General features: G+C 36.7%; 1 protein-coding gene across 1 annotated transcript in view; it reads right to left on the bottom strand.

Annotated features, from left to right (window-relative positions):
* Positions 1 to 9,813: 9,813 nt before the first annotated feature.
* The window catches only part of uggt1 (UDP-glucose glycoprotein glucosyltransferase 1), a 59,796-nt gene continuing 56,319 nt past the window's right edge, over positions 9,814 to 13,290 (bottom strand). Inside the window, 5 exon segments of the mRNA XM_032500530.1 lie at positions 9,814 to 10,369; positions 10,506 to 10,650; positions 11,560 to 11,676; positions 12,321 to 12,435; positions 12,568 to 12,728. Coding sequence (XP_032356421.1) covers positions 10,350 to 10,369; positions 10,506 to 10,650; positions 11,560 to 11,676; positions 12,321 to 12,435; positions 12,568 to 12,728 — 558 coding nt within the window. The 3' untranslated portion in view covers positions 9,814 to 10,349.

The following is a 13,290-nucleotide window of genomic DNA, read 5'->3' as shown; positions in this document are numbered from 1 at the left end:
TTTTTTTTTTTAAGAATTGGTGTAAAAATTGAATGTTACCTTTTGTAAAACCTTTTTTCAAATGGATCACAATAAAAATCTAAAACCTTCGAGTAACAGGGTGTGCGTGTCCAGGGCAGCATCGAGGTGTATAGTATATATTATATATTATATATATATATCTTTCACAGAGAAGTTTGGTCTTCTACACAGAGACGCTTGGCATTTGGAGCTAAAATTGAACTGTAATATGGTGGCTGTAGCCTTTATGACCTTCATTGCATACGGTACCATGACATTTTTGACATACTATGACTTTTTTCTTTTATTTGTCTTTACTTATTTATGACCTTTTTTTGACATACTATAAATTACTTCTTTTTTTTTAAAGACATACTATGACTTTTTTTTCATCTATTATACTATGACTTATGGTTTTAATGATATACTGTATTTTATGACTTTTTCTTGACATACTTCACTATATTTTAGACATTTGTCATGACACACTATAGTACTATGCCTTTTTGACTTAAGACATTCTATACTGTGACTTTTTATATTTTTCTAACTTATTTATGACTATTCTGACTTTTTTAGGACCATTTAAAAAAACAACTAAGGAGTGAGTGTGTATATATATATATATATATATATATATATATATATACAGTATATATATATATAAACACTCACCTAAAGGATTATTAGGAACATCATACTAATACTGTGTTTGACCCCCTTTCCCTTTTCACCCCATTCTTTGTAAACCCTAGAAATGGTTGTGCGTGAAAATCCCAGTAACTGAGCAGATTGTGGAATACTCAGACCGGCCCGTCTGGCACCAACAACCATGCCACGCTCAAGATTGCTTAAATCACCTTTCTTTCCCATTCTGACATTCAGTTTGGAGTTCAGGAGATTGTCTCGACCAGGACCGGACCCCTAAATGCATTGAAGCAACTGCCATGTGATTGGTTGATTAGATAACTGCATTAATGAGAAATTGAACAGGTGTTCCTAATAATCCTTTAGGTGAGTGTACATTCATACATACATACACACTCTACAGCCTGTAGACAGTTAAAGAAAGCAACAGCCCCGGTAGTTTGTTCCATAGACAGTTAAAGAAAGGGTTAGAAGTGCTTGACTTCTGCAGCACCGCGGTCACGTGACAACAGATAAGGTCACCGTGTCTTGAGAACCTCTAGCTTGTTATTTTATTCACTTTTAATTCACTTTACATAAACTTTGCTATCTCTATTCTATTGATAAAAGCAATACGAACATTTTTATAGAATTCATAAAATACCTCATTTGCATATGGATTCCATCAGAATGTTCCATGTGGTTCTACAGCGACATCACTTAGAACATGCCCGTGTATAAAGGAGGGAATCCAGAACCAGTCAGACACACTGATCCTACTGAGAGAAACAGCTACCTGTTGGTTCTAACATTTTTTGACAATTTGCTTAGCATTTTATGAATAATCATGGCTATTTGTGACACATTAAAGGCCTTCGTGCAACGGTGTAAAACAAAACTGAACTGCAAGGAAGACAGTGATGTAAGTAACCTTTTTCTGAGGGGTGATAGATATTTGGATAGATAAATACAGTTGTTGTTTTTAATCACTAACCTGCCTTGGTCAAAACTAAAGTCACTAAAGTAGTGTCAAAACTCTATTCTAATTTATAAATCAACACCTGCAAAATACTTATATATCTGCAGCACATTGTTCAAATGCTACCACAATGTTTTCAAACACATTCAAAATGCATTGATGCCAAATGTGCAGTTCTATAGTAACCATATTGAAATATATAGAAAATCTTTGCAGAACATTTACGATAAAATAAAACAATAATTATTCCAAACAGCTGATTTCAGCTGAAAGAGAAGACATTAAACGTGTGGCCAAATGCAGGAGTGAGGGAGGACTAGAACCCTCCCAGTACTGCACAGTATGAGTGATCATACTAAAGCCCACATGTTGATTTTTTTGTAATTACAGTATTAGCGCAGCTTTTGTTTTTGTTTCAACTTTGTATTGTTCACAAGTAGATTACCGGTGCACAGAATAAAGGATGATATATGAAGTGTTTTGCTTGTTTGAGTGAGTTTTAGAGGTGAGATTGACTTTTTCGCCAAGATACATGTTGCTAATGCAGACTGTGTGAGATTGTGAGTTTAAAAAATTGGCTTTAGTATTCCCTGATGTTTGTTAGCAATCGGAAATAGCATACCCATTTCTAAGCGAATCAAATCATCAAAGTCCAAAAATGAAGAACACAAATAAAAATGAACAATATGTTGTTGTTTTTTTACAGACACTAGAGAGACATGAAAATGAAGGTGGTTCCAGCAGTCAGTCCAGTCCGTTGAGAGGGCTGAAAAGGCTGAGCTGGCTGCAACCCTTCACCGTGCAGAGAGGCTGTGTGCTTCCCAGAAAGCCCGCAGCAATGCTGTTCTGGAGAGAATGGGACTCTCCAAGCAGCAGGACACCCTCCCCTCACCTCAGCCACCAGCGTCTCCCAGAAGGAGCCCTAGATGCTCTCCTCCAGGAAGAAGGATCAAGCCCATCAAAGAGGAGGACAGCAGGAGTTGGATGTACATGTCTAACCAGACATTGTTAGAAGAGGACCCTTTCTTTGAAAAGAAGCTGCGTTTGGGCTCTCAGATGGCAATACTTGCCTGTAAGATTGCCAAGCTGAGAGATGCAAACAGGAGCCCAAGCCCAGACTCTCCCCTCAGCTCTGTGGACACACACACTCCCACTGAGCTAAGGGATATATCACTCATCCGCTCCTTCACCCCTACTCCTCCTCCTAGAGCGGTCAGGAGACCGTCTCGTATCCCGATAATTAAAGTTGGCGGAGCAGGTACACTACCGTTCAAAAGTTTGGGGTCACCCAAACAATTTTGTGTTTTCCTGAAAAGTCACACTTATTCACCACCATACGTTGTGAAATGGATAGAAAATAGAGTCAAGACATTGACAAGGTTAGAAATAATGATTTGTATTGAAATAAGATTTTTTTCACATCAAACTTTGCTTCGTCAAAGAATCCTCCATTTGCAGCAACTACAGCATTGCAGACCTTTGGCATTCTAGCTGTTAATTTTTTGAGGTAATCGGGAGAAATTGCACCCACGCTTCCAGAAGCAGCTCCCACAAGTTGGATTGGTTGATGAGCACTTCTTGCGTACCATACGGTCAAGCTGCTCCCAAACAGCTCAATGGGGTTCAGATCTGGTGACTGCGCTGGCCACTCCATTACCGATAGAATACCAGCTGCCTGCTTCTGCTCTAAATAGTTCTTGCAACATTTGGAGGTGTGTTATGGTCTTGTCCTGTTGTAGGATGAAATTGGCTCCAATCAAGCGCTGTCGCCCTGGGTATGGCATGGCTTGCAAAGGGAGTGATAGCCTTCCTTATTCAGAATCCCTTTTACCCGTACAAATCTCCCACCTTACCAGCACCAAAGCAACCCCAGACCATCATATTACCTCCACCATGCTTAACAGATGGCGTCAGGCATTCTCCACACTTTTCATTGTTCTGCGTCTCACAAACGTTCTTCTTTGTGATCCAAACACACTCAAACTTGGATTCATCCGTCCACAACACTTTTCCCAGTCTTCCTCTGTCCAATGTCTGTGTTCTTTTGCCCATCTTAATCTTTTTCTTTTATTGGCCAGTCTCAGATATGGCTTTTTCTTTGCCACTCTGCCCTGAAGCCCAGAATCCCGCAGCCGCCTCTTCACTGTAGATGTTGACACTGGTGTTTTGGGTACTATTTAATGAAATGCCAGTTGGGGACCTGGGAGGCGTCTGTTTCTCAAACTAAGACTCTAATGTACTTATCTTCTTGCTCAGTTGTGTGCAACGCGGCCTCCCACTTCTTTTCTACTCTGGTTAAGAGCCTGTTTGTGCTGTCCTCTGAAGGGAGTAGTACACACCGTTGTAGAAATCTTCAATTTCCTAGCAATTTCTTGCATGGAATAGCCTTCATTTCTAAGGACAGAATAGACTGTCGAGTTTCAGATGAAAGTTCTCTTTTTCTGGCCATTTTGAGCGTTTAATTGACCCCACAAATGTGATGCTCCGAAACTCAATCTGCTCAAAGGAAGGTCAGTTTTGTAGCTTCTGTAACGACCTAAACTGTTTTCAGATGTGTGAACATGATTGCACAAGGGTTTTCTAAATCAATTACTTCTGGCCAATGAGCAAACACATTGTACCATTAGAACACCGAGTGATAGTTGCTGGAAATGGGCCTCTATACACCTATGAGATATTGCACCAAAAACCAGACATTTCAGCTGAATAGTCATTTACCACATTAGCAATGTATAGAGTGTATTTCTTCAAAGTTAAGACTAGTTTTAAAGTTATCTTCATTGAAAAGTACAGTGCTTTTCTTCAAAAATAAGGACATTTCAATGTGACCCCAAACTTTTGAACGGTAGTGTATGTTAATACTGTCGAGTGAGGACTTCCTTTTTGGTAACTTGAATGGAAATATGTAAAGATTGTGATTACAGTAGACGTGGACATTTGAGTAATCATGATTATTTTTGCTGACAATTTGAACAGGCAAGAATGCAGCTGATAGATGTAAGCTCCAGTCAGAAAAAAATACAGTTGAGGAACTTGGGGAGCCCAACCACCGTCCTTCACGGGTTAGGGTAAGCGAACGACCTGCAGCCCCCAGTAGGACCCTGGCGGTGGCACCCAGGGTTCCAGCTCCTCCATTAAAAAAGCTGCCCCGGCAAACAGAAAAGGACCCCACCGTGGGACAAAACTCTGCGCAAAGGCTGTCGCAGCTCAGGAAGACCTCCAGCCTTTCGTCAACCCTGCAGAGAAACTGTCCCTCTCCTTTGCACAGCTGTCTTCAGATGACTGATAGGACATCAACATTACAGAAGTTTAGTTTAGTCTATCTTTACAGATACATTTGAAAGAGAATAACCAGCTCCTAAAACACAGGGAGAAGAAACTGGATGGACTGATGTCTGTTTGCACTCTGGCACAACCCCATCCGGCATTACTGCAGACCAAACTGCATGAAGTCTGCCTGGTCCTCGCAGAAGAGGTATTGTAGACATGTTCCTCGTTGTTTCTCTGTTGGATGCAGTTCTCAGTTCCCTTCTTGTTCATCTACCTGTACTGTGTATACAGAAGTATTGACTGATGTTTACTATCTAGGTGAATAACTGACGCTCTAGTGTGGCCTGTGCTGCAATGGTCACCGTAGCAAAGCTCCATGTTCACCTGGGGAGGGCCATGGACCCTGAGGCAGAGTGGACAGGCCACGTCCTGCTGCTGAAGTTTGCCCAGATGAATGCGCTGGTGGAGGGCTGCAGCCCTAGTAGAACATTGAACGCTCTCCTCAACACAGGGCTGAAGTAAGATTTCATCAAAATTTAGTAGGATGTGTGTCAGCAGCATTTCAAGTAAAAGAAATAAAACAGTCAATATTCTCCTGTTTTTGTCCTTCTTCAGGCACCGTTCTGCTGCAGTGAGGGGGTGCACAGCACAACACCTCCACCAGCTGGCAGACATCATGGGAGCGAATCAGATCTTTACAGCAGGGAAGATCTTCGCTGAGCGTGTCCTTACTGCTGTCAGTGAGATGGCGGTGGATGCGGCACCAGAAGTCAGGTGGGTTACCAAGTCTTGCATGTTCATATGGTTTGTGTTTTCCTGGGCACTGTGCTGCCTGTACACCAAATGGCTAAATGAGAAATCTATTTCTGCACAGGCACCATGGACACTCATTTTGACATACTATACTATGACTTTTTCACTTTTTATCAACATACTATACTATGACTTTTTCACTTTTTATCAACATACGATGACTATTTTGTCACGTATTTCAACATACTACGCTATGACTTTTTCAACATATATTTAAAGACTATTTTATCACTTATTTCAACATACTACGCTATGACTTTTTCAACATATATTTGATGACTATTTTGTCACGTATTTCAACATACTACACTATGACTTTTTTCGACATAATATACTATGACCTTTTTTACAACTTTTTTTGGGATACTATACAATGACTTTATTACTTATTTCGATATACTGTACTATGTCTTTTTTTTGACTTACTATACTATGACCTTTTAATAATTATTTTTCGACAAACTATACTATGGCATTTTTGACATACTATACTATGACTTTTTCATCTACTTTTGGAACATACTATATTATGACTTTTATCACTTTTTCTGAAATTCTATACTACTATGACTTTTTTGACATACTATACCATGGCTTTTCACTTTTTGAACATAGTGTAACATGACTTATTATGACATATTACACTATGACTTTTTTCGACATACTATATTATAACCTTTTTATAACCTTTTTTGACATGCTACACTGTCTTTTTTCAACATACTTTATTACGACCTTTTTTATGACTATTTTCGACATACTATACTATGAAATTTTCATCTTCTTTTTTAACATACTTTACTATGGCTTTTTTTCGACATCCTGTACTATGACTTTTATGACTATTTTTGACATACTAAACTATGACTTTTTCATTTCCTTTAACATATTATACTCTAACTTTTTCATCACTTTTTCTGATATTCTACACTACTATGGCTTTTTTCGACATATCATACCATGAGCTTTTTCACTTTTTTTAACGTACTGATCTATGGCCTTTTATGACTATTTTCCACATACTTTTTTCATCACCATTTTCAACACACTATACCAAATTTTTTCAAGCTACTATACCTTTTGTTATCACTTCTTTCAACATACTGTAACTAATTAAAATAACAAATGTTTTTTATATAACATACTACTAACAACTATCAACATACTATTCTACGTATTTTTTTATGACATTTTTCAACATACTATACTATGGCTTTTTCCCTTTTTTCAACATTTTATACTATGACTATTTTATCACTTATTTCAACATAATATACCATGACTTTTTTCACTTTTTTCCGACATACTATATACACTATGACCTTTTGTATTACTTTTTTCTACATACTATACTGTTACTTTTTCATCTCCTTTTTTTTAACATACTATACTGTTACTTTTTAATCACTTTTTCTGACATTCTATGGCTTTTTCTGACATATTGTACCATGACTCTTTTCACTTTTTTCAATATACTATACTATGGCCTTTTATGACTATTTTCCACATACTATTTTATCATCGTTTTCAACATACTATTGTATGTATTTTTCATTACTTTTTTCAACATGCTATACCATGGCTTGTATTGACTCATTTCGACGTGCTATGCTATGAATTTTTCACTTATTCCAACATACTACACTAGACCTTTTCGACTACTATACTATGTCCTTTTATAATTTATTATTCGACAACATACCATGGCTTTTTTGACATACTATACTATGACTTTTTCATCTACTTTTTGAACATACTATATTATGACTTTTTCATCACTTTTTTTACACACTATACTATGGCTTTTTTCACTTTTTGAACATACTATAATATGAATTATTTTGACATGCTACACTATGACTTTTTTTGACATCTTTATTATGACCTTTTTTATGACTATTTTCGACATACTATACATGACATTTTTTTAATCACTTTTTCCGTGATTGTATTATTATTCAATATCAATCTATTACCAAAAGATCAAAGTAGAAGTAAAGCTAGTAGCAGGAAAAAATACAACTATGGCAGTAATTCAGACATCTAATTATTAAATAGGTGAACCAGACTAAAGCTTGATTTACAACAACCAGGATAAAAAAAAGAGTTGTCCTAAAGCATGTGAGTATGAACCTTTTTGACATACTATACTAAGACATTTTTCAACATACATTCTTTATATTTTAATGATTTTTCTGACATGCTATGCTATTGTATCACGTAAATATATAATTACTATACTTTAACTTTTTTATTACTTTTTTTTGACATACTATGACTTTTTATAATTTATTTCACATTCTATACTAGAATTTTGTTTTAAACATTTTACACTGACTTTTTTCCAGCATACTATATATGATTTTGTTAACATACTGTACCTATGACTTGTCATCACTTTTCTGACATTCAATACTACTATGCCTTTTTTCGATGTACTATACTATGGCCTTTTATGACTGTATTTTACACCTTTTTTATCACACGTTTCAACACACTATACTGAATCCTGGTTCAAATCACCAACCTTTCTATTGGCAGGCAACTTTCTACTTCTACTACCTTTTTATAACTTTTCATCTCGTTTTTAACATACTATACTATGACTTTTTTCAATCACTTTTTTGACATTCATACTACTATGGCTTTTTCCAACTTTTCTATGTACTATACTATGGCCTTTTAGAACTATTTTCCACAAACTATTTATCATTGTTTTCAACACATTATACTAAATCTTTCAACTTACTATACCTTTTGTAATCACCTCTTTCAACATACCATAACTGATTAAATAACAAAATTTTTCTATACATAATACTACTTTTTTTCAACACTACAGAGCCAGGGATCAAACCCCATACCTTCCTATTGGCAGGCAACTGTCCTACCACAGAGACAGAGCCACCATGATAGCTGCTGAATGTTTTTATGACATATGACTTTTCTAAAACTTTATGCCTTACTATATACTATGGTTTTGTTCGACAAACTATGAATTCTTTTCACTTTTTTCAACGTACTATACTATGGCCTTTTATGACTATTTTCAACGTACTATACTAATTTTTTAAAGAGATAATATAGTGTGGTTTCTTTTGACATACTATACAGTTACTTTTTTCAACGTACTATTCTATGTATTTTTAATGACTTTTCCTGACCATGCTATCCTATGGGTATTTCATTATTTAATTACGACATACTATACTTTGACTTTTTATACTTTTTTCAACATATTATACAATGACTTTTTTCAACAACAATATACTAGACTTTTTTCCACATATACTATACTATTTATCACTTATTTCAACATACTATACTATACTATGACCTTTTTTTAGACATATTTACAAAATCTTTCAACCTATTTACCTGTTATCACCACTTTCAACATACTATAACTAATTAAAATAACAATGCTTTTTTTTATACATACTACTAACAACTAACTACTCATACTATCACATACTATTTTCCTATTTTTTTATGACTTTTTTTCAACATACTATACTATGACTTTTCATACTTTTTTTGACATACTATACTATGGCTTTTTATGACTATTTTCAATATTCAAATCTAGAACATTTTTATTGAAATACTGTACTATGGTTTTTCCCCTTTTTTTGACCTCATTCATGGCTTTGACTATTTTCAACATACTAACTTTTTTTAATTACACTTTACTACTTTTTCATAATATTGTTCTACCTTTCTATGACATACTATAATATGCAATTTTATGACATACTATGACTTTTTAAACCATACATTGACATTTTTGATGTACTGTAATATGAATTTTATGTTATACTATGACATTGTTGTGACATACTATGCGGACTTTTTATGACCCATAGTATGACATAATGGTGGCTATGACTTTATATTCTACCTTTTTCATGATGTACTACATTTTGTTTATTTTTTGAGTTTTGATTACTTTTTCTGACATACTATACTATGACCTATTCAACTTTTTTTTTTTACATACTTTATTTTTTATTCATGACAAAGTAGTCTATGACTTTTTTTATATTTTTCTCTCTTGTAACTAAATATCTTAAGCCAAATACTATCTATGCAAATAACTGAAAACACACACAAAACAGTGACAATACACTGGACCACTTTTTAGTTGGGGGAATTTTATTTAACAAAAAATCACAGCCAAAACAGGATGATAATTACAAATCCATGGATATTACCAAGAAACAGAAAATCCAATATTTTTCAGCTGAACTCTGTCATGGCTGTGATTTGTACTTTATGCTGCAACCCGCACAAGCCAGTGGAATTTGATTTGTCAGAGATCACCAGCAGTCCTCCTCCCTTTGTGCTTGAACCACAGTCCAAACCAAAATCCCAATCAGTGCAAACTTACAGAATGACATCTATTACAGGGGAAATTAAAATAAGTAATATCAATGATTCACTTCACAAATTACATTCTCACCACTTGCACACAAAGACAGAAAAACCTCTTACACGTGACCACTTTAACTCCCCTTCACACGTTATAAAAACAATATATTTAGTTTCAACCATTTATCGCTGGTCAGTGTGTCAGCAGTCCCCAAGGCGGGCGAGAAGTTTCTTTAAACTCTTTAAACAGAGTCCAGTTCACTGCCTCATCACAGCCACGGCAGCATCCTCACAACTCTGTGTGAACATCTGACATAGAAGGAAAAAAAGATGACAAAAACGAGTTGAGTTGATGAATATGTTCAGATTAGAGAGGCAGATGTGTTTGGTTTATTTTTAAGCACATACTGAACTTGCAATCTTATCACTCTTAAGTGTTAAGTACCTGTGCCTTTCGTTTTTTTTGTGTGGTTTACTTCCTCCTGGACTCTGGTCTGCAGACGTTTGATCTCCTGGTCATAATCGGTCCACTCGGCCACGATCCTCACCGCAGCCTGCAGCTTGGGTTCCTTGGTCATGGGGTTGTTACACTGAGATCAGGAAAAACAAGCCACATTATTACTTGCTCTGGCGATCTCTCAACAGGTGTTAAAGTAGTCATTTAAAGAGATCATTTGTGTTCTTATTGCCTGACCCGTCTCACATTTACGACGTGGGAACAATTTCCAAAGCTCAAGATTAAGCTGTTCCCCTCAGGACCGGTCCAGGTCTAACCACAACACCATCAAACTGCTCAAGGCTAAATGAGAAGCCGTGGGTTAGATGATGTTGGCAGGGTGTACTCTAGCTTTTATATTCTGCTGTCACTTGATTTAAATTGTTCCATGTGTCTGTGTGTGGTGGACTTTAGTTTATTTGTTTTACATATCTTTAAAAGAATTAAGTTGACAGAAAATTCTAACTCACGAGTTCTGTGAGTGTACACAAAAAAACACCAAAATAATTAGAGATCAGCTTTCTTCAGTTTTTCTTGTGTGAACACGGCAGATTTATTAGAATTACGGCTAAGGGGTTGAAAAAAAAGTCCACTGTTACGGCACCCCTTTGTGATTTGTTTTTAATTATCTTCAAAAACAACTCTTAATCTTTTGCTCCAATTATTAGATGTTCTACAAAGAACGTAACACTTTTCAGAGTATCAAACATAATTTACCCAACTCCTAACCCGTTATAAGCCTTTGGAATTATTTGTCATCTTAATCATTGCATTTATCCAAAAACAAACTCTGTCACATACTCAGCACTCTACACTCAGTCAATTCCTTCCCCTGAGTGAGCCTGTCTGCCCTCTAGTGGCTGTTAGGAGGCATGGCAATCCCTTCATTCCTCTCCTACTGCTGAACTGTGCAGGGGGCTATAGATCTATGACATTTTGTTATTTTTGAGCATTTTGTCCTGATCCCATTCCTCGTGTCTACACACAAACAAACTGCTGTTACCAAGTCTATCGTCTTGGCGCTCCTCTTGGTGCCGTCGTCACACCAGGTCTCGCACCACAGCCACTCCTGAGGCAGAGACTTGATGGGCACCTGGTGGATCATGTTGTTGGGCAGATCCTAAAAAAACGACAGCCAATGAGACCAATGATAACTGGACGGAAACTCTCACACAGTGTTGCTAAGGTTACCTCTTTGTTTAAATTAAACATAGTACGTTAAAGCTTTAGATTCTTTAAAGTCAGCTTTTTCAAACTGTTAAAAATCATGATCTAAAGGTTGATCTATAATGTGCAGCCAAGCATCGGAAGAAAGCATCTGCTTAATTAACATTAAGCAGTCTGTAGCCCTTATGTTTTGTGATGGTGGCGAAAGCTCCCCTTGTTAATGAGTTTAAGGAAATTAGAAAATCTAAAATGTGAAAGTCGGCTGCCGAACAGCGTTGCATTCACGGTATGTTGTCATTAAAACATGAGCAGAGAAGAAAACAATTAGCAAACTGCCTTTGTGAAATTTGTCTTTTCTCACACAAGTCTGCTGATTAACAACCAACTCTCAGATTACAGAGCTTCATGGAACACAAGAGGGAACATTTTCCCTGTTTTCCAATTTCATAAAGCACTAAATTGAATGGAAACTGAAATCTAAAAACATGCTTTGGAAAATGGTTGGTGGTCAGTCTTTAAAAACCTTCTCAGTCTTTAGAATCAGATCCCAAACGCACATTAAAAAGGCAAATGTGGGCAGACAGTGAAAAGACAGACCTGGTCGAGGTTGGAAAGGCTGTTGGGGTCCTGACTGAGCCCCTGGTACTGTCCTCTGAGTCGGTCTCCTGCAGCTATTTTCCTGAACTTTTTCAGGTCGACCACATACAGGGCACTGCAGGGAAATTTGAGGGTAACGCATGAAATATGCAGGAAAGTATGTAAAATGTATTTAAAAAGAGAGTGACAGCATGTCTGTGTATGCTAGTGTGTTTGAGGGCGATTGCTACAAGCCGAGTGCGAATACCTGATGTGGTATCTGCGTCCGGCGAGGTGGCTCGCCCAGTAGCCGGACTTCCAGAAGCGGTAGCCATCCATCTCCTTCCGGCTCTCGCAGAACGGAGTATAACCGTACGGAGCTCCCTCCAGGTCGAAGTCCCGCAGCTCCTTCAGGTCTGTTCGCACAATCTGAAGGAGAGTAAACAATACAGGTGACACATGTCATCAACAGTTAATCTGTTCCTTGAGTAATTGGCCAAAGATATTTCAGAAAATAGGGCAAGATGGCATCTAAATTCCAAAGTTGAAATATACAGTATATTCAATTTACTACCATAGAACACTAACAAAACAAGCAAATACTTACATTTGAATAGTTGGTTCCGGTGAGTATTTGGCATTTTTGCTCATAAAATGAATCAGGATTGTTGCAATTTTGTTGATCCACCAACTGACTAAGCTTAAGCTCTAGAGCACTGTCGGTAAAACTATATTAGTATTAGATTACATGAGACAGTATAACATTGTTTATAGACCTAACAGTAATAAAACCTTTTAATGATTTAAGTCCCAAAAAAGGAAATCATACCCTATGGACATTATTTCAAAGAGGTATCTGAGTCAGCTATCAGTTTATTCATCTAGTTGCTTTTATATCATCAGCTTACGATCTGAATTGAAAAGTTGAAGGGAACAAATACAGTCCCTGACAAAAGTCTTGTCGCTTATCTATTTTGTAGAAACACCTGCT

Source organism: Etheostoma spectabile, chromosome 20 (genome assembly GCF_008692095.1).
Source record: "Etheostoma spectabile isolate EspeVRDwgs_2016 chromosome 20, UIUC_Espe_1.0, whole genome shotgun sequence".
NCBI classification, from domain to species: Eukaryota; Metazoa; Chordata; class Actinopteri; order Perciformes; family Percidae; genus Etheostoma; species Etheostoma spectabile.
This window is presented reverse-complemented; position numbering and strand designations above follow the sequence as displayed.